The sequence below is a fragment of the Wasmannia auropunctata genome, unplaced genomic scaffold, assembly GCF_000956235.1.
Source record: "Wasmannia auropunctata unplaced genomic scaffold, wasmannia.A_1.0 LD336095.1, whole genome shotgun sequence".
NCBI lineage: Eukaryota > Metazoa > Arthropoda > Insecta > Hymenoptera > Formicidae > Wasmannia > Wasmannia auropunctata.
Window position 1 is genome coordinate 3,631,381 of NW_012026795.1, and position 22,375 is coordinate 3,653,755.

General features: G+C 37.7%; 2 protein-coding genes across 6 annotated transcripts; one reads left to right on the forward strand and one right to left on the reverse strand.

The window, feature by feature from the left end:
- Window positions 1–337: 337 nt before the first annotated feature.
- On the reverse strand, window positions 338–17,233 carry LOC105462762 (phospholipid scramblase 2). Of its 5 annotated transcripts, none has more exons than XM_011709609.1 (7): window positions 16,063–17,233; window positions 7,768–7,897; window positions 3,760–3,858; window positions 3,052–3,269; window positions 1,983–2,138; window positions 1,547–1,708; window positions 338–1,283 (listed from the first exon to the last, which is right to left on the reverse strand). In XM_011709609.1, the coding sequence occupies exons 2-7, from the start codon at window positions 7,865–7,867 to the stop codon at window positions 1,254–1,256; spliced, it is 765 nt and encodes a 254-aa protein (XP_011707911.1). In that variant the 5' UTR covers window positions 7,868–7,897; window positions 16,063–17,233; the 3' UTR covers window positions 338–1,253. The 5 variants fall into 5 exon arrangements, with proteins under 5 accessions (XP_011707911.1, XP_011707912.1, XP_011707913.1 ...); XM_011709610.1 differs by lacking the exon at window positions 16,063–17,233 and adding an exon at window positions 14,197–14,312; XM_011709611.1 differs by lacking the exon at window positions 16,063–17,233 and adding an exon at window positions 12,901–14,156.
- A 208-nt stretch (window positions 17,234–17,441) lies between these two features.
- LOC105462764 (ras-related protein Rap-2a) lies at window positions 17,442–21,561 on the forward strand. The gene has a single exon (XM_011709614.1). It carries the CDS (start codon window positions 18,077–18,079, stop codon window positions 18,620–18,622), a length of 546 nt encoding a protein of 181 aa, XP_011707916.1. The 5' UTR covers window positions 17,442–18,076; the 3' UTR covers window positions 18,623–21,561.
- The last annotated feature ends 814 nt before the right edge of the window (window positions 21,562–22,375 follow it).

Genomic DNA, 22,375 nt, shown 5'->3' on the forward strand with positions numbered 1-22,375 from the left:
ATATAATACCGAAAAATAAGAGTTTGATTATATCGTTATTTAAACATATTTTTATATATTTGAAATATATTTTATTGAAAAGAGACAAATCATATTGTTAAGATCGTAGTTCATATTAATCAATAGTACATTTATTATTAATGATAAGAAATTTAATAATGAAAGTCGTTTTTTTTCACAAAAATCGTTTTGAGAATAAAGAATAGACGCACATGAATTTTTTCAATGTAATTGTTAAATATATAAAACAACTATGTAACTATTATTAACATGATTAATGTAGATGTACATACACTAAGCTTTTTATTTCAATATTGGAAAAAAACGTACCAACAAAAACATTCAAACTTAATTTTATTGAACATTATTTAGTCTACAAATACGCAAAGCTCTTATTGCGTGAGTAATAAAATATCTGTATGAAATTTGAGATTACAATGTAAAAATTGTATATTATCGTACAATTTAAATGTTTGTTTCTTACACTAACGATATGTACGATAGTTTTTAGAGCACATATAAAATATATAATACAAAGATGTACTTTGCAATTCACAAATTTGGATATTATTTGTACACTTCACATTTGCATATATTTTATATTCAGTAAAATAGAGGACAGTCTTGATGCTAATCAAGTAATAATTTTCATTCGTGTATGTACAATATATATATGCGTATGAAGGGAATCATTTGTATTTATGTCGTATGATTTTCGCGGAAGACAGCTCGGAGAAGAGAGAATAGACGCATCGCGAATCAATAATTAATGATTATAATGAATAGGCAATTGCATGTTTACAATAAAATAGAGAGCATTTCAATATCGAACTCTGCAGTGAACATAAGCTCGATTTCCAAGTTACATCTCCATGAATGTAAGCTTAATTGTAAAATATAGTTGAATGCAGTTTAGTTATATATAAAAATAGCCCATACAGCACAAAGCATTGAACTGTATTGCAATAATGTTGCAATATTGTTACAATATAAGTTACAATGATCTGTGCTGTATGGGTAATAAAGATTATTCGTAAAACTTTAAAAAATGAGATAATCGTATCTATTCTATAATTACAATTATAATCTTAATTTATGATTAAGATTCCAACCTCAGTATGTACATATGTATAGCGCTCGCCTTTATTTTCAGAAACATTCCGCAGTTTAAAAGTCTCGTGAGGTATTTGATAAAAATCTTTGTTAAAGATGTGAACAACTTTGTCTTCTTTCAAAAATTGAAACAGATTGACTTAGGTTTCCTGCTCGAAATACATGAAGTCCTAAAACATTAAAAGATACAAGTCAAAATGTATTGTATACTAAAAATTGAATTATTCATGTATTAATGCTAGTAGAAATTTGATTTTTATCAGAATTTTCTCTTCGCAATTTAACTCCAACTTCTTAATCAAAACCAATTAACATCAATTATATAATTGTGCTGATATTAATATTAGAAACAAAACTGCAATATTTCTTTTTATCTATTTCTTTTTTTGCATCTCTTTTCTTAAATAAACGATTGCATTTTTACGATACTTACTATTAGAACACACGCTCCCAGTAGCACGGCTTTTATTTTCACGTCCAGATCGCGCGGAAAGTTTATACCGAATGTATCGGCGACGGTGAATATCTCTCGGGTAAAACCACTCCAACGCTTTCGGATCATGCCGAGACGATGCTTATCATCCAAGGATTTGACCTGCGGATTTGATTGTTGATGAATAATTCTAAGAATTATAATGCTTATTGCAACAAAGTCATAGTTCACTAGTCAAATAATTGCCAGTTTGTATTATTATATTATCATTAATTCTTAAGCTCTGTATCCTAATTTCAAGAATTCTTTGAAAGCTTTGAAATTAGTTGAAAGAAAAATAAATTAAAAAATATTAATATAACATGTAATTATGATAAAAAATAATAAAATATAAGTGACATAAAATTTGGTTAAGATTCGGAATGTATAGCAGTACCTTAAAAATTACGTCAACACAGAAACGAATAAGTGGTCCTTTTATCATTAACACTGGCTGCCCGGATGCGTCGCGAATGTAAAATTTCGGTCGCCAAAGACTCCATTCTTGAGTAACGCTGCCTAATAGAGTATTTCCGGAATATACTTCTAAAACCTGTGAAAAAAATTTCAGTCATCTGCTAATCGAAAATTAATTGTAATTAAACTTTAAAAATAAAATTTATTGATAAGATCTAAGATTTATTTAAAGTACTTGTATGAATAAGGATTTCCAATCTCATTTAATCGGAATCTAAACAAAATTAAAGTTATGAAACAAATTCAAATACAATTATTTAGCAAATATTTAATTTTTATTGTATCTTTTATTTTCTTATACCATAAATAAACGAATAATTCTTTCCAGACATGAACACTAAATAGGAAATTGACATTGTCGTTTCTGTTCAAAGGGTATTGATCGGATCTTTCGACAATGCGGGCAAACTTTCGTCGAAAGATAAACTTGACAGATGGCCTGCACGTGTGAAGAAACTTTGGTAGACGCAATATAAAACAGTAGTTCTCATCTCATTTTAGACTTATTGTTATTTTCAATAGTATCTTTCTTACTCTTGTAATTTGATATAAAATTGTAATTTAAAATAAATTTAAGAAAAAATTTATAAATTTTAAGTTTAATTGCTAGAATATTTAAAAATTTATTGTTATAAATATAATAATTAATTATAGTTAGTAAAAAGGAAAGAATTTACTTTAAATTATTATTTTTAGAATATTTCTTCAAAATTTAGAACATTGATAATAAATTTAAAAATTAAACTCTGGGAATAAATGTTTACATTCGCGAATTAAATTTATAATTTTCATTTTTAATTTGAATCTCTTTCATTTAATTTTAATTTAAATTTCTAAAATTTACTAAATACGTTAAATATATTAAAATATCTGAAAGTTGTGGATAATGATAAACTTATTTTTGTATTTAAAGAGAAAATTTAAGATTTTTCTTTATCTTTATAAAGATAACTATACAAACACCGAAGAAATTCTAATAACAAAACTACCTGCAGATAGCAAGGACAACAACAACCGTCGCATCTGAAGGGTCGAATCATACGAAGAACCTCGTGCTGATTTTTATCGTAGATGTTGAATTCGCACTTGCGATACTTTCCCAAGCACAATCGCCAACAAAGTCCTGATTCTTCGGCCATATAAAACACCGGCTCGCCCTTGTTATCCGTAATAACATACTTGTTCTTAGTTTCCCATCCAGTAAAAGCTAAAGAAAAAGATAACATGTATAAGCGTTAAACGTATACATAATAATATGCTTAATACGATAAAATGATACGTAATATAATGCAGTTCAAATAATATAGAAAGTATGTAAAATAAGATATATAAAATATCGTATTCGTTGAGTAATAAGAAAATAATTTGAAATTAATTGCGCAATTATTACATCGTAATGTAATTCTGTGAGTTTGTCACAAAATAGAATACGAGATTATGTAATTATAGGATAATTCCATATTAACTATAATAATTTTGTAATTACATGGTTACGTTATAAAATTATGCGTTTATCATAATACAAATATACGAGAAGACTATCGCGCAAAGCAAACGTGGCTTCGTTTACTCGGGCATCGTGATCGTAAATCACACACACTCGAGCTTCGCGGATCTGGAATACATATATTCACATGCGCTCACGAAAGGAGAAGAAGTTATATTTATATCTCTCTTGGCAATGCTATAGTACTCACCTTGGAGCAACTCAACTTTTTGGTTCACGAAAAGATAATCAAGGCCCATAAGGTACTGCAAGCCGGGTGGATATGTCATATTCGGCGGCGACCAGCCACCTGAAAGCAAGAGCAATATTCAGTAAGTTAATGTATCGCGTCAATTATTATTCACATCAATAATAGTATGAATTCTTCAGAAAAAAAAATATATATAAATGGAAATATAAACTTGTTTTCATAATTTTGGCAACAAATGATCGATTAAGAAAAAAAATCAGTATGAATATATATATATATAATCGTTAAATACATTAACTAAATTTAATTGATTTTCTAACAGTGCACGCCACATAAAAAAAATGTTATAATACAAATAGTAGGTACTGCTAATATATTGTATGATTTTATAAATTCGTATCGAGAGATTTCTTTTTTAAATCGCTTAAAACAACATATAGCGCACATATACAGAATGTTCCGTAATAGATGTATAACAAGTCGCGAAATGCATGTTCGCCGAAAGGATTCTGCACCTCTGCTCCTCCTCCGTCAGAAATCTGGTGTAGCCCTTCTTCTTGGGCTTGTAATAACGCGTGAACGTTCTTTCGAAGAGTGTTCTCAGCCGTCGGCGAATCTGCTCCACCTTGATCTTCCACGAAGTCTCAAAGTATTCGGATTCCGTTGCACACGTGGAACGCCCCATGTTTCGATACTCTTTGCAGATGCACTTTTCTATCACGTGCTTCACATGTTTCCGTCAGTTTCCTCGAAATTGAAATACCTTTATCACTATTATAGAAACTAGCTCCATTATCGCGTCACAATTGTATCACCACAATCTTAGAAATATTATAAACGTGTTTTATTTGATCGTAGATTAAAGATTAAATTTATTATTCGAACTGAGAAAAGTTCGTTCTGTTCAAAATTCACTGTTCCAATCAGTATTATCAGTTTCAGAACTTTTGCTTGAAGTTCTTGCCGCTTCTTAAAACTTCTTAAAACTTTCACACCGCTGTCCCGAGAAGTCCAAGATTCTAAACTCTCATCCTCAAACTCGGCTCTCGCAGCTTTTCGAAATTCTTATCACTGTTATCCATCATCTCCTATCGCGATTGTTAATCTCACGAAAATAACTGTGTAGCGCCGATCCGAGACGTTCACCAGCAGCGTTTGCGAGTTATCGCAATTACTCTGCCGTCGTTCACCGCCCTCCTCGAGACGCAGGAGATAAAACTTTTTCCACAAGTATCCTCGTTTCCCCCTTGGTTTAGGTTTTTCTTCCTTTTTTCGTTTATCATTTAGGACATAAATACGGAAAACAATACGATATACCAGAGTGACGTCGCAGGCAGTAGTGCACGGTTGTTTTCCACACCGAGAAAGTTAACATCGTGAAAGAATGACAAGCCGCTGCGAATATTTCTATTATTGTTTAATTCCTCAAGCAAATTACTCATTTGAAGATCAAAGATTATTCATTCCATTCAAACATTTCATTACTTATCAGAAAAATTTTATCAATTGGGCCTGTTGATCGTTTATGTAGATTCAACGTATCTCACACGTGCCTGTTTCTTTTATATATTCCTCTCTTCGAGATTCCTTCAGTTTCTTATTTATTCAATATTTCTCGAATTTCTTATTTATTATTCATTCTCTCCAATTTCAATCTTCTTCTCTCTCCTTTTTATTTCCGACTTTCTATTTTTTTTCTCTTCTTATTACGACTAGCCAGGTAAAAAGCAAACAATACACTGATAGGCTCGAATGATCGCAGTGTTGTCACGTCGATGCTTATCAGAACGCTTCACGATTCAAACATATACGGCGAAATAATGTGTTTATCGTGTCTTGAAGAGCAACATAACACGAAGACCGAAAAGTCATCGTACAAATACGAACGATATCGTCGAACACGACTGTCTGGATATAACGATGATACACGACGGCCACCGAGGACGGTCATTATCTACTTTATACTGATCGTCACTCGCCTCGGCAAACGGTGAGCAACTATCACAGGGGAACGTGTACCGTCCGCGGATCGTCCTTCTCCATAGATCGCATGATTGGGACACGATAGCGTACACAGAGCTCGAATTTCTCGTGGCGAGCCGCAATTACGCGCTATAGGAGCAGAACACTACTTGGATTATGATCGTCAATGTGGAGGATCACGAATGTCCTCCGACTGTGTCTATCGTAATTAAGCGGTACGCTCGAGAAACAGACGCGGTTCCGTGCTAATAGCACGTTTAGATCAACGTTATACGATTACATTATAGCTTACATTACAGCATCAAAAATTATTTTGAATCAGACACGATATGTTTCTCATAGATTTTTGGTTGCTAAAAAACGAGATTTAGCCGCAAGTTAAATCTCAGGTTTCCAAAATAATCGAGATCGAAAGCTGCGAAAAATGAATATTTTTGCGACATTTGAAACCTTATTCTAAAAAAAATTAATGTCATCTTGAAATCCTGATCAAAAAATCATAAATATATTATTTGTTCCCTATAAAATGCAGTTTTTTTTTTTTATTTTGATGTCTTACTTTATAACTAATCTTTTTGTTGACGGATTTAAATACAGAATTTTGTTAAGACAGCAAATTTTCCGCCTATGACGATTGACGATAGGTCATATATATTTATAATTTATAGTTTTGTGGCTAATCAATACACATACACAATATAATTTATCGTCATAAATTCAGAAAATATATAAAATTGTAACAAAAATATGTATACATACACATATATACACGTTTAGCAAAATCTATCACGATAAATTACATTGTGCATATGTATCGATAGCCACAAACTATAAAATTTTATATGTGACTTTATCGTCATAGGCGGAAAATTCGCTAACTTAGCAAAATTCTGTATTTAAATCCTTCCTTAAATAAAAAAATTTGTGATAATAATTAGATACATAACGTTTATCTTCTCTACTTCTTATAAAAGCAAAGAAATTGCCCGACGATGACGCAGACTTTTAGATCGACGCCAATCGCAATGGATAATTAACGTTCTTCTCGATGTTAACTCCTTCACGTAACGTACACCTAACATATAGCTTTTATCTTGCTAGTTGATTAGCGATCTAAAAATGGCGCCGGGAAATGCTAATCCCGCTAAGTGAACCTTGCGAATGCAACTGCTCCGAGGAATTGCCGGGTCAACTAAATTTTCTTCCTCTTCATCTAGATTCGAGGCGACGAGAAAGGAGCAGAGAAACGTGGTAATCAGGTCGAATTAACTACCGCCGTCGCGGCTGACCCTAAATATTAACGAGTTAAGTAGATTTTTATTGTCTCGCTTACGCTTTAGCCGCATGCAGTTACGACGCCGAAAATCTAATTATAATAGAACTAAAATATACAGGGAAAATTTCATCGGTCAAAAACGGTCAAAAAGCAGCAGCGGAAGGATAATACGAAACGCGTTAGATACTTTTTGAATTACTCCTGTTTCCCTTTCTCACGAAACAAAGATTCCGGAACGATGTCGCTTCCAAAATTTCAATTAAATCGTTCTCCACAGGCGCTATTGACTCCATAAAGAATCCTGTATAGTTTGGTTTTATTTTTAAAGCCATCTTAAGTGCAGTCTAAAATGTCATAAGGCTGTAATCAGCAATCACAAAGCTGTAATAGCAGTTTAAAGCTCGTTCTACAATACGTCGTACGTCGGACCGTAAGCCGTAAGCCGTAAGAATTGATCAATCACAGTAGAATATTTTTCTTACATTCAACTATAATTGGTCAATTCTTACGGCTTACGACCCGACATACGACGTATTGTAGAACAGGCCTAAGACATTATTTAAGATGGTCTTGAAATAGAAAAAGAACGGATTGTGTATACCGGCTGTAAAATCATCACGAGCGTCATGTGTCTTGCGGTTTAGGATCTCGCACGTCGGACCTACAGATGCGTGTCGGTTTTTCTTAGCGCGTGCTTAAGCACAGCATGAATCTCGAGGAACAAGTGTGGAATAGGTCTGCTCTTTTACCTGGCGGCGCATCTGGTTGCGACGACGGAGCTGTTGGGATCATCTGCGGCGGCTGCATTCCCACCCCCGGCAGCGGTGCGTGGTACTTCTGGTCGCTCATTCTTCTGCTTCCGGCTTACCCTCGTCCCTCCTGTGAACAAAGCAAACGAAACCGGCAGGGTCAACCGACAAGGCTTCCGAAGTCGGACTCCAGCTAGGGCAAGATTATTTCGAAAGTCGAGAAAAAGAAAAGAAATGAAACCCGGAGGCGAACGAAAAGGCGGTCGTGTTTTGTTAAGAACGTAACAATATGAAAGATATTAACAAAATAAATAAGAGGGAAAAATTCGATCTCTAATTCAGATTCTTCTCAGGTTGAGGCATACAGAATAAAAAAATATGATTATTACTAATAATATAAACTCTTAATAAATATAAAAGCTAAAATTTTTCATCGGTATGTCTAAGTTAATTTATAATAAATAAGAGACAGATGACAATCTTGGATGTTAATAGATCCAGAAAAATCACCGGAGCTTACAATAGCTTTCTGAGACTCTGAGAGATTGGGATTTCAGAATGGTTTTGCAATTACGATTTCATTTAAGGTGAACATTTAAAAATTAATTTTTGCACTATATAAACAATATAGTATTAAAATAAACCCGCGTTTGCGTCTCTCCTACCGACGGAGGAAAATCCGAGAAGGAAGTATTAGTTCTGAAACGAGTCGACCGATGACGGAAGCTGGCTTTGCTCGCGTGCTATCATACCAGCTCGCGCACGTATGATACTGTTTATGTTGAAATTGTTGGGTCATCGTCCCCGCGCGTATCGCCGCTCGCCGGTATTCGCCTCGTAAAGGTCATTGTAACGCGTATACGCACGTAATTCGCGTGCATGTGCACAGTATGTGAGAAACGAACAAGCCGATAACACTTTTTTCTCTCTTTCTCTCGTCATTGATAACTATCCTTTGTTCCGCGATCTGGCCCGCCTAAATCGATAGCTAGCAGTACAGCTATCAAGCACGACCCTGCAAGCGACGTTTGGAAATTTCCTCGATTTCCACGGAAGCGCAATAAATTTCCTTATCGTGAATGCGAATATACCTTTTTATTTAAAGCGATCGATTTTCAACGAAAGAGAAATCCTTCCACTTTCCTTCTTCCCAATCTTTCCTTCTGAATCCGGGAATTTTTTGTCACGCATGATTCAGAGGAATCATTGACACACAAAATTTTCAGAACTAACGCATATAACCACGTTTTTTGTTTCACTAGTTATTTAAAAAATTGCAGCTCTCGCATTTAATTTAAATTTATATCTGATATCCATTTCGAATTTGGAATAATGATAGACAGCACACAAATTTGCACTTTTTTTCGTAAGAAGTAAAATTTTTGTAATAAATATATGCAAAATGTTAAACCTTAGAATTTAAAAATTAGAATATATTTGAAAGTTAGAAAACTATGTGCAATTTACTTTTAATTGCATTTTAATTGCGCTTTTCCCACGTTCACAAATTCATAATCGATTAGTTACAAGTTTTTATATAAAATCGTAGAATTATTTTGTATGAAAAATTCAACGAAAGTATTGCTGTGGCATTTGTGACGCATTTAAATTTATCAGATTATCGTTTTTATTATCAAATTAACGCTAAAAATGGACACAATGAGCACTATCAGCACCTTGTCACATAGTAACTGATTACAGAATTACAAAGAATTTATTCTGTAACATGTTCTTCAATATTAATTGGTCTGTCATTTGACAAAAATTCATTTGAAATACACGTAAGTAATATATTAAAATTAAACTTTGTATAAATTTTGTATATTAAAATTATTAACAATATAATTATATAATATAATTATAGAGTGTAACTAAAGGTACGTCCAAACTTTGACGGTACAGTCCTCATGTCTAGAAGATGAAAAGATCTTATACGAACATCGGTCTGGTAACGCTTCCTGCGTAGTTATTTCGGAAATACATCGAATTACAGCACATAAAGCAATGGATCGGATAAGAGGAGGGCTGATAACTTACTAAATCCACAACGTGTGTGTGTGTGTGTTTTTCAAACATTCCAAGCAAAAACAAACTATCTCGTGTGTTCATACACAATGTAAACAGATTATTAGAAAAATATTTCTAACCAGGAAATAAAACATTTCCGGATTATCTGATTATGTTTTTATGTTCTAAATATATGTAAGAAACGTGTCCTCAAAGTTTGGTCGTAACTTTAGTTACTCTTGTAGTATGTACTGTAGATTTTTCTATGTACATTAACAGCAAAATCTGTATATGTAAAATTATTCATTTAATCAGTTATTTTTCTGTCTCTCGATATACTAAAATTAAAGAAATAAGCAAATAAATGAAATAGAATATTTCACGACGAACGAATGAGACGAGCAGTTTGAGCTTTACAAAGGTGTCTCTCTTCCTTTTTTATTTTATTTTAGACGCTATTTTTGCGTCGGAATTATAACGGAATTCCATTGCATCTCGCGAATCGCCGGAGCAAGACGAAATCGCTGACCGCATACGTCACTGAACGTGCCCCACGTGAACATTATATCGGATCGTACTACTTTTTAACAGCCTTGAATGAAGGTTTTATGAAGCCCAATTGACAGTTTCCTCGTACGTTCGTTTTGGCCTCGATTTTTTTATCGCTGCAATTTTTACAAGGTGTCACGCGCCCGCATTCGGGGCTCCGCGCGCGTATCGGGAGCCCCATGTCGATATCTGATATGACTTCCGGAGAGTTATTCAAGCGTGAACGATTATTCAAAGAATTCTAGCCAAAGATATTCCGAATCCTAAATTCGAAATACGAAATGCGAAATATGTCACATTTTCTAAATCTTAAATTCTCAGAGAAACGTGAATCTCGAATTGCAAATCTTAATTTATAAATCTTAAGTTTGATATTTGAAAAATTAAATCTTTTTCTAGAAAAAGTAAAATTCTAGAGAAAGATTTAATTTTCGAAATCTATAATAAAATCAAATAAAATATATAAATACACAAATAGAAACAAGTAATAAAAGACAGACATTTCGATCTTTGAATTTTTTGAGCACATATATTTTCTATATTTAATTCTTTCGAATAAAATACAAATGTTTAAGTAGATACTATGCAACAGATCACTAATTTAAATCCTTTAAAGCTTCGCCACTTCGATTGGAATCGCGTATATTGAATCTGTACATAAATGAAATTGCACAGAAAAAAAAGAAATAAAAATATATAAAAATTGTCTTTATAATCTTGTTCAACCCATAAATATTTAAGTAAATAATATAGCGTCTTTGAATTAAACGATTTTTATATATGATTTTAATTGTTTAATTAATCTATATATGTATATTACTGTTCTTACATACATATGTCTTTGAAATTCTAAATTAGCAAATGCTAACATTCGAACTCTTCTTGCAATTAAAAAAAGCTTATAATATAGTTTAATACAAATATAGTACACATATGAAGCTCGTGTTGCATGATTTCTCGGTATAAGTCTGATACTAGTTAAGGGTAACAATCACAGACAATGCTTTTCATTTTATTCGCTGCAAAGCGCCGTGTGAACAAACGCGTCTATCGTCACGTTGACGCGTGGAAACACGTGTCCCTCTGGTACGCAACGCGCCGGCCGAGATTACCAGCGTCGAATATCGAAAAACCATTCGATTCAAGCGCACAGATTCATGACTCATGCCCTTTTCGAAACGCACCGTCCGGTCTCGGCCGCGTTGTCAGTCCCTCTTAAAAGTCACCTTCAACTTTTCCGAGACATCCATCGATTTGCTCGTTTGAATGTGACCCCGTAAACTATTACCTCACCTACTCGTTGTCAATGAATGAACGCCTCGATAATGTCCTCGCGCGTATCTGTAATTGGAATCCGCGCGCGCGAGAGAGAGAGAGAGAAAGAGACAGAGAGATACGAATCGCAATTGTGGGCCGGAAATAGGAATGCGCTGAATGCGCCCAAGCTATGAAATGTGTGTCGAAACATAAAGAAAAAAAAAAAGAAAAGACAAAACTCTCTTGTCGCAGTCAAATGCACATTAAGAGCGCTCCTCAATCATTTCGTTGACGCTTGCTAAACGTGTAATTTGGCAAGGGATTTGGATCTTCGTAAAAACGAGCGCGGATGGGATCTTGTTATTTCTCCATCTCATTTTTACTTCAACAAAAATTTCCCTCAAATTAGCTATTGTAGAGAGGATTTCTGGACACGTATTTCTAGATCTAAAATTTCGGGAAGGCGTTCGCCTTCGACGTCGCTTATTCGGGCAGGAAGAAAAAACCCCCCCCGAAGCGAGAGTAAGCAGGCCGCCTCGACCACCGACCGCACAGTGGTCGAGCAAAGTGTGTGATGCATTACTAAGTTATGTACACTTTCATCGACGGTGATGTCATCCGTTCCTCGTACGCGCGCGTGTGTGTGTGTGTACGTGCGTATGCATGTGAGAGAGACTGCGTCTCGCATTCCGCAAGGTCGCGGGACCGGACCAGGGCCGGAATTATTTCGCCGCTCCGAGCAACCAAATTCTTACCTTTCCATTGATCCCATTGAAACAAACCTACCGCTATTCGTCAGAGTTCATTCATTCGTAAAATTTTACGCTCTCTTTTCATTGCAGGTATTTTGATCTTTGATTTATGACTCAGACGAAAAAAAATCTTGTATAGAAATCTTTATCACGTATATTATATTATACACGAAGATTTACAAGCGGAAGCGTATTTTACTTCATCGCCCTGTTATCTTAATGTCACGATTATTCCGATTGACCCAACTCGAGATATTTCGAGTAACACGTTCTCACGAAACGAAAAAAAAAACTAACGGCTACGAGAATGTCACCTGTGAAGGTGCAATTGTAAGTCACACATACTCTACGCTTTGCCATTGCGAAGTGGAGACTGTATTGAGAGACACACGATCCCATACGTACACACACGTTTATATATAAAAGCAGAGCTATATACGATAGTTGCGGTAGTAACGTGCACTTCCGGTCCCCAGGTGAAATAAAGAGGATAATGCGAAAGAGGGAGATACACGATACTCTTTCGAACGCTTCGTCGGCGTGATCTATAATTGTCGGCGGTATTTACCGGTGTATCCCAAGTATATCTGCTGCGTATATTACGGAACCAGAGCTCGCGAACCGACTGATCGATAGCGGCATAATTTCCTGTAACAACGCTGACGTTGCTGACATCACCAATCAAGATCAAAAGCGGTAATGTCATTAATTCAGATCTTGTTTACAAAGTCTGACGACAGTCCTCGGATTTTACATCTTTCTAAAAATAGCCAGTAGATTCTTCATATTCTAGACTTTTGAAAAGACAGAAATTGAGACAGATTGATCTCTTCGAATGGAGATCAATCGTCAATTATATAATTTAAAAAAAAGACTACAATTACAATTAAGTTAGTTCTAAACGAACAATAAAATAAAATTTTTGAGATATCTGACGTGTATATTATGAAAACGCTTCTAATTTTAGACACGAGCGCGTAGTCGTGAATATTAATAAATTTGTTGGTTAAAGATGCGACAATAATATCGGCAGAACTGCGGGGCAAAATACATCATTATATTTGAAATATAAAATATAAAATACTTAAAAATTTGAGATCTAAAATACTTTTTAATTCGATCTTTCAATTACGATAATATATAATGTTAAACTTTCTCAACGAAGCTAAGCGCTGCAACGCGGAAATTTTATTTCACTTGTATTAAAGTTTCTTCTTTAGGAGATCTCTAGGAGACGCAATAATTCTTATTTCTTTGACTGCGTTGGGAACGCGCTATCAGCACTATTATGTTATTTTACCTTTATCGTTAATAGATTAGACAGTAAAACAAAGATGAACATGCTTTCCGAACGCATTTTTTAAAACGCTCACTCTATAATGTGTGCATTTTAGAAAACAAATTTACTGCAAGAACTGTATGAAATTAAATTTTAATTAATAATTAATTTTATGTGTTATTAGAAATAAAATAAATAATATATAATTTCGTTAATAATTAATAGCACAACGAGTTAATTTCAACGAACAAATTTTATGCGAAACTAAAGTTTAAATCTGTTAGAGAATTCATACACAAATGAGAGCAATTGAAATAAAAAATACGCAGCGTAGAATATTACATAGCGTTATACATTCCTCGAATTGCAGATTTTTATCAAGGATTTTTTTGACATTTCAAATGCAAAATACATTGAATAACTTTTTCGAAAAAAAAACACTACTTTTATGTGCTCCGCTGAAATAAAAATTGTATTTGAAATACAATTTGAAATATGCACTGCCCTGAATATCGGAGAGCGCGAGAATGGTTATCGCGATGGCGAGAAGCGCCTGTGATTAGAGAACATGATTTTCGTACTCACGGCGGAAAAAGAAACGGAACGGCGTGGCAAGCGTCGTAAGCACGTGCCCCCCGGCTCCTAGCCAGCGGAACGAACTAACGGACAACCGGACGGGCAACGCCGGCAACGAAACAACGGGAAAAGACGAGCCTCGGTCTTGCAGCACCGGAACGCGCTCCCCGAGCGCGGACGGGCACCGCCTGTTTTTTTTCGATTTTTCCTCGCGCTAATTCAAGGCCGTCGATTTATTCTTACAATTAACGAGTTTCACGTGGCAATTCTCACGCGCAGATTCGTGTGATAAACAGCGTAATTTCAAACGAAATTTCGTATCACGTATTATGTGATAAGAGACCGAAAACTTTGTATAGAAAGAGTAAATAGGCCTGGCATATATCAATGATTAATTTTGCGAATTGCTTTAAGGATGCACTATAGGTTTGCAAATGAAGAAAAAGATGAAGAAAATGCTCGGATTAGAAGCAGCCTTGTTGATTGAAATGTTACAGCAGATCACAATCTCTCTCTCTCTCTCTCGTGGTTCCTCTCGAGAGCGCAAATTGCGTTATCGCGCAACCGACGATCATGGAAATAAATTTGTCAGCGCGCATTCGTCATCGGGAGTAATTCGTAATGCGTACGAGATGAGTCAGTTGGTCGGTTATGATAACGGTATATATGCTAAGCGAGAAGAAAGTGATCGCGTGTTGTCCGCGATTAAACTAAAAATACATTTTATGCAGCCTAAACCTAAATCGAAGTGTAACACCCGATATGAAAAGTTACATACAACACCTTAGGTATCATTTGTATTTTATAACATATGCTAACACAGAATGTATGTACTATACGTTTACATACGTTTGGTATATCTTGTACATATTACAGAATAATTATATGTAAGATATAACACAAATGTGAATTTCTTTTTTCACATTAAATTTCACAAATGAATTTTTATCGCATTATTTTACGATAATATACGTATAGTAATTATATATGTGTATAACAATTAGTTTGTAATGTATCACGAAATAATGTAATAAGAAATATATTTTTTATCTTTCCTTAATAGAAATTCGAAGTTGTTATAAAAGCTATACATACTACGATTTCCATTTTTAGATCGTTACTCCAGTTACTCCAATAGATTAACGACGTAGAAAATCATCTTGAAATTGAAATAAATCACATATCGGTTCTGCAATAGCTCACTTGCAAAGCACCTCGAGTTTCGAGGCGTAAATTAGTCATTAAAGAGCCCGTTGTTGCAACGTCGCGTACATCGCAGTGTTGTGGCTCTTTAAACATTTATGAAACCGTATTACGTGGTTCTAAATGTCATATTCCAACTTGCACGATCTTATTCTTATCACGGCGCGATAAGAATATGAATGATACTTATGTTCTTTGTCTTTTTTTCAATTTATTAATTATATAATAATTATATATATTGTTATTATATTAATTGTTACTGTATCGTATATCCTGCTTAATGTTGCAAATAAAATTACAATTATATAAGTCATTTAAATTGTTCAAATTATATAAATTATTATATTAATAATATAAATTATAATTTATATATTTTATAAGTTACGAAAGAATCTAGTGCTTGGAAACATCTCAACAATTCTTACTCGCTGCCGCTCGCCCATTGTCAACGAGACCGCGTTTTCAAGTTTTCAATTTGTTTTTAGAGCCAGTATAGTATACCGTTTGCGCGCGTGTATATAACCTCGGCGAATTTACGAGTGTCACGAGTAACCATGCGTATACGTGTGAGCGACGTCGTACACACACATGTTACTCGTGTGTACACACGTTAGGTAGCATGAGTAGTATCACACTCTACACAACAAACGCAAGACGAGAGATGCAACTCACTCCTTCTCGGCAAGGTCGTGGATTTCGTTGTCTCTCTGACAGATATGACACTCGTATCCGGTAGGCGAAGGGAGCGAGGGAGCCTCCTCGGTCGCCGAACGTTTCCCTCGCTTCGCTGACCCCTCCTCTTTCATCCGAGGATTCCGCGACTTCGTTTGTTCTCCACTCTTTTTACACGATGAAATTAAGATCTCCGAATGTTATTGTTATTATTACCCATGCGTCTCGTGTGAAAAGCGAGCATGCGCAGCACCGAAATCGTGGCTAAAACAAAACTTTGTGACGCTTTACATTTATCTATCTATTTAATCGCCGATCCTCGCATTTCGAGGAGAAAAGAAGGAAAGACCGCGAGTACGGAAGGATACGGTAGGGGGCTGGAAAGGAACAGATGTCTCGAGCCGGTCGCTATCGTGGCACGCGATTGGCTCGCGCCCAGAGCGACACGCGATCCGTTTGAGAACGCATCTTAAAGTTCCTGAGTCGCGATTTTCCCGGCGTCGCGCGCGAAGTGAACCGCGCATAATTTCACTCCGACTACCGCCGCACGTAATTATGAAACAAGACTTCTTTTTTTTTCTCTTTTTGCTTGTGTTAGAGCAATTTGAAACGAGTCTGGAAGGCAATTACAGTCCGGTTGCCAATAATTATTTTTAACTCGTCACTCGCACGCCGCGCGGCCAGTGCCGATGGGTTTGATAATAACACTGCGAAAAGGGAATCACGCTAGGTATTTTTCGCTTCTACAGAATCAGCTGTTTTTTGTCTGCGAGATCGGATTAAAAATTTTACGAGCAAAATCGTCGAACGAGAGTTCGAATTAATCATCGGTTAACTATTGTAAGTTTAATCGGAGTCGTCTTTAGAGCTCAATAAAATCGTGCCAAAAGGAGTCGTCGATTCGAATTCAATTCACAATAACAACGCGAATCAAAGTTGTAGCCTTTCAATTTTTTTATCCCGCGCATAGAAAACAACAGCGTTATTACGTCACAGATAACAGATTGTCTCCTCACGGCAACCTGGCGGTTGCAAGTGTCTACGGGCTTTCCTGTATATGTATACATACGTAATCCCGAGGTGCGGCTTTACGACGTAAAAGAGACACGGGCAACAATCTCGCGGCGAGTGTGTTACACGCGCGGCGCGAGGTCCGCGTCTAGAGTACGCGCACAGTCGATGATCTGCGCGACGACGTGACGTTCCGTTCGAAGAAAAGCCCGACGGCGACGATAAGATGGCGGCATTGCGCACGTCAGATCGCGGCTGAGGTACGGGTGGGCCGAGGGGCGGCGGGCGGGGTGGAGGGGGAGCGTGGAGCAGGGGTGGTGGCAGGAAGAGGAGGTAGACGACTGGCGGGCAGGCGGGCGGGCGGGCAGGCGAGGAGCGAGCAGCAGCGAGCAGGCACGGCACGGACGACGAGGAGTCTGTGTCTTCGTATACGTGCCTGCGTATAGAACGTGCGGAGAGGCTGCCCCTGTGTCGTCATGTCCTGGCGTAGCCACCGCGTAGTCGCCGTGATATCGAGGCAGCCTAGCTACGAGGCGGCGCAGGTCGATTCTCGTTTCGCGTGATCCGCTTCTCTCTCTCTCTCTCTCTCCCTCGTCCGTCAGTCAGACCACGGCCGTTTCGTCGATGCCTTTGTTCGCCGCGGCCGGGAAGAGGTGGACGGGCGCGGATTGTCGTCGCGACGAGGCGAAGACGAGGACGAGGGCGAAGAGGTGCCTCGTGCCCTCAGCCTAGCTGACAGCCCCCCAGTGGAAGTGTGAAGTGTACTCGCGAGAGAAGGTGCGATAATCTTGCTCCTCCGTCTACCTGTCTTTCTCTCTCGCTCTCTCTCTCTCCGTTCCTCTACTCCTGTCTCTTTCTCTCTCGCTCTCCTCTCTACTGCTCACTGTCTCTCTTTGAGTGAAACGGCGCTCCACACCCCGGCGCGGTCCTGGACACGTCTAGGAGGTGGTGGCGACGTCGTAGAAGGAGGCGCAGAGGAGCCGACGGTGACGACGACGGCGAGATGCGCGAGTTCAAGGTGGTGGTTCTCGGCTCGGGCGGGGTGGGCAAGAGCGCGCTCACCGTCCAATTCGTATCCGGTTGCTTCATGGAGAAGTACGACCCGACGATCGAGGATTTCTACCGCAAGGAGATCGAGGTGGACAACTCGCCGTGCGTGCTCGAGATCCTCGACACCGCCGGCACCGAGCAGTTCGCGTCGATGCGCGATCTCTACATCAAGAACGGCCAGGGCTTCGTCGTGGTGTACAGCCTGACGAATCACCAAACCTTCCAGGACATCAAGGCGATGAAGGAGCTCATCACGCGCGTCAAGGGTACGGAACGTGTGCCGGTGCTGCTCGTGGCGAACAAGCTCGATCTGGAGCATCAGCGGGAGGTCGGCACCGAGGAGGGCCACCAGCTCGCGCAACTCTGGGGCTGTCCCTTCGTCGAGGCGAGCGCCAAGAACCGCACCAACGTCAACGAGATGTTCGCCGAGATTGTGCGCGAGATGAACTTCAGTCCTGAGAAGGAGAAGAAGACCTACTGCTGTTGCAGCGTCCTCTAATACTTAATCAAAATCCACGTTCGCCCGGATTACCTATCCGCGGACCGGACTAAGGTGATGGAGGTATACAGTGTGTACAGTGCTTCGGGGAAAGGACTCGCCGATATTAATACGTCGGCGTGTTTCTTCGCCGTCCTGCTAGGAGGATTCTTTTCATGGCTCTTACTCGGCCTGCTGAGGAACGTGCTAAGGGAAGATACAGTGTACAGTGGCTTTCGGGCAGAGCTCTCGTCAGCGTGTCGTTTCGTCGTCCTGGAAGATCTCCCCTCGAGGAACCGTCTTTTGGAAGTCCTTTCGATCTTGGGATGCGCCGTGCATCTGTCAAGGCTAACTTATATCGCTATTCGGACGCTGCACGAATTTTCCAAAATGGGAACTATAGTTCTCCTCTTTTTTAACTCTCGGAAGACCGTCCAGCGAGCGACGGCCGTTAAACACATATTTTATTATACGCGGATAGTATTATGTATGTAATATTATTGTAATATATATACATATATATATATAAATAATATAGATAGGCTTTAAGAGCGAGCAAAAGGTAGCTTTTCCTCGGCAAAAGGACCAATACTCCGCTCGCGAAGAAAGGAGAAGGTGTTTGTAAAACCGTAAAACCAAACTCGATATCGGCTTTCTGCTCAATTTCAGACAGAACCGTCGCACGTAAGTTCGCATTCTCGTCCACAAATCGAGACTAGGTGCTGCGCAGGAAAGAAAAAGAGGTGTTCGCAGACTTTGAAGGAATCACTGTGATGGTCGTTCTAGCATGGTGATAGATTCAGGCGATAAAGAGCTAAACTAAATGTTTTAAATGAGTGAGGTTTAATCCCGTACGTCGCATAATTTGTATGCAGTCGTGTGCACGAAGGCTACGCAAATCAAATCCATCTGATTCGATGAAGGTGGTTAGGTTTTGAGGGTATTCTTCTCTGTGCAATTGTTCTGTGTTAATTTAAGCTAAGGAGGCTGATTAGCGAGATATTGTCTAAACATTTTTGTACGAGACACGTTAGGGACATTTATAACGCAGGATGCTTCACTTGATTTGATCATTTGAAATGTCTTTGTTGTTTTTTAAGAATATAGAAAAATGTTTCAAAAACAGGATATTCAATTTGGGGTTCATTTTATAATAATAATTGTCCCCTCGAATCGAGCGATCTGTTTCTGAAACACACCTCGATATGTTTCGAGATATTTCAAATGGTCAAGCCATCCTGCATGCCGGTTGTACAGTCTTAACATGAAACTATTTTACTGTGCGTAAAGGGAAGGGCACTGAGAATGAAGTTTTGTACGCGACACCTCAAGTGGTTAAACGGATAACCCAGCTGTTGTGAGATTTCTTGTGATCCATTGTGTAGCAAATACTAATGTCTTACATTCGTTTCGCTTTAATGTCTGTTCCAAGATGTTTGATACAGCGCAATACAGCGTATTTGCAAATTCCGATGCGCAAGAAGAAGTGAGCAAACTCAATATCGCGATGATTACAAAATCGGATTTTAATAAACTTAAGGGCCGAAGCTAAAAAGACTTGCCTCTAGTTTGTTGAAATCTAACATTGCAGATAATACTATACTGTTCGATGAAACGGAGAAAATTAGGAGAAACGTTTTCGTAAAGAGCTAGCTAACGTAATAATGTCAATCTAAACTCGTAATTTGTAAGCTTTGTACGGTAAAAAAAAAATTTGTCTACATAGGCCGCAAGACTGCACATTCGATCACCATGGGATTGATGACGGTTTTTTTTTTCTTAACGAGTGATCTTATATACACCAATGACAGAGCACAATAGTAGAATTAGAGATCTCCGGAGAGTGCGCCGGTTTCGCATTGATCCCTTCAACTGCAAGAATCACGTATGTGCTATTATTCATCGCTCACAAGCGACGACACCGATGTGAAAAGTATCGTAATAGCAAGACTGCAACTTTTTTTCAAAGATATTTTTTTTATCCTTGAGGCCTCGTGAGAAGTCACAGGATTCGAATGAAACTTCGCTAAGAATTTTTCGCAATATCCCGTAAAAAAAAAAAATGTTTGAAAGGAAATAACTGAATATTCAAAAATGCAGTTACAATACTTTTCGTTGTTGGCAATGCTTCCGAAGAGAAGAAATCCGTAGAATCTCGCAGTCCGAAAAACTGTCATTTCCGAATGTAAAAAGAAAATCGATGGATGTAAAAGGAGCTAGAGAGCTACGGTTTCTCTTTCTCCTAAGATCGATCAATTTTAAAATTGTGAAAAAAATTACACATCTATTTTAGAAATGTAGAATTACTGTTTATTGAAATCGTGGAGAAATTCTAAAGATATATGATATGTATCTTTATAGAGCATATTTTATAGATTATTTCACAATTATTTTTCGTTACATACTTAGACATAAGTATGCTGTTTATTTCCACTCTTTATGTTGCGCGATTTCGATAGACAGTGATATATTGCTTGTACATTTTCGATAATGTATAAGTTCTAGAAATTTCTTCCACATCTGAAGTTCGTTTATATAACAAAAGTTTCAACTTTGATTATAATAAATGATCTTTTAAGCTTTCGGTTAATTTCGTGAATAATCGTAGAGCAATAAAAATAATGTGTAATTTTTCTCGTGTGAACAAAATTCGATGTTGAATACCACTTCTCGACGAGCGTAGCGTAACAACGTCAATGTTATACATTATTGCGGGAATTAAAAGTTAAAAAAAAAGAAATAAAAAAAAGATGAGAATGAACTGATGTACAGTATTTCTACGATTGGTAGTTAGCTCGTTCTTAGGTATTGGGGAAAAGATAATCGTTCATATACTTCGAATGCGCGTGTAATTTTTAAATAACGCAAAGAAATCCTTTCGGTGCATTTTTTTCGAACGGTGCTCTCTGTAGTTTATTCCGGGCCCTGGTGAAGTTAGAGGGGGAGGAAAAAAAAATAAAGAAAAAAAAAAGAATTTGTTGAGGCGCCGGAAATCGCGGTCGCGAGTTATCTCGCGGTTCGCGCGTCGAGAGATGGAGGATAAGAGCGTAAGGCGGAGTGGCATTCGCGAAGCCGCTATTTTGTTACAATAACGTGGAAAATTCTTAGTCTCGCTGTGATCCCGTAGTCATAACTCCGCACCTTTTGTATATCGGATAACAATAATCGAAGTCTTCACCCGGCTTCGATCGGGAGGGCCTCTTTATAAAGCGTTTTGATCGTCGTCGCCTGACTTGTACACTTTCTTGCGTTTTTCGCCCTGTTTTATATACACGAATACACATACATATATATACAAACACACACATGTAACACATACATGGATGAGGTACGGATCACAAAGGACGCACAAGGCCGTCGTCTGCCTAGATAGCTCACCAAGTATTTGATATACTTGAAAAATCTATTTATATATTTGTACGAGGAGAGAGAGAGGCCGCGCCGCCGCGTGTCTCTCGCGCGTCCAATTCACAAGATTTGCGAGATTGCATGCGCTATTTTTCTAAGGCGGCGTTCTGAAAACCGCGTTGCCGTAAGAATGATCTATACGACACGAATTCTAATAATAACAGAATAACTTTTTATTTGGGGAGCTATCGCCGGGGCGGAAGAGCGTCGAGGTGAAGAGATAAAATAAAATATAATAAAAAAAGGATTGCGCCATGCCTGGAATCGGCCAGCATATCATACGTCTAAGGACCAGAATTGTTTCTCTCTTCTTCACTTTTACTTAACGATCGGCGAATCAGTTATATCTTCCTACGTGTCGAAGAA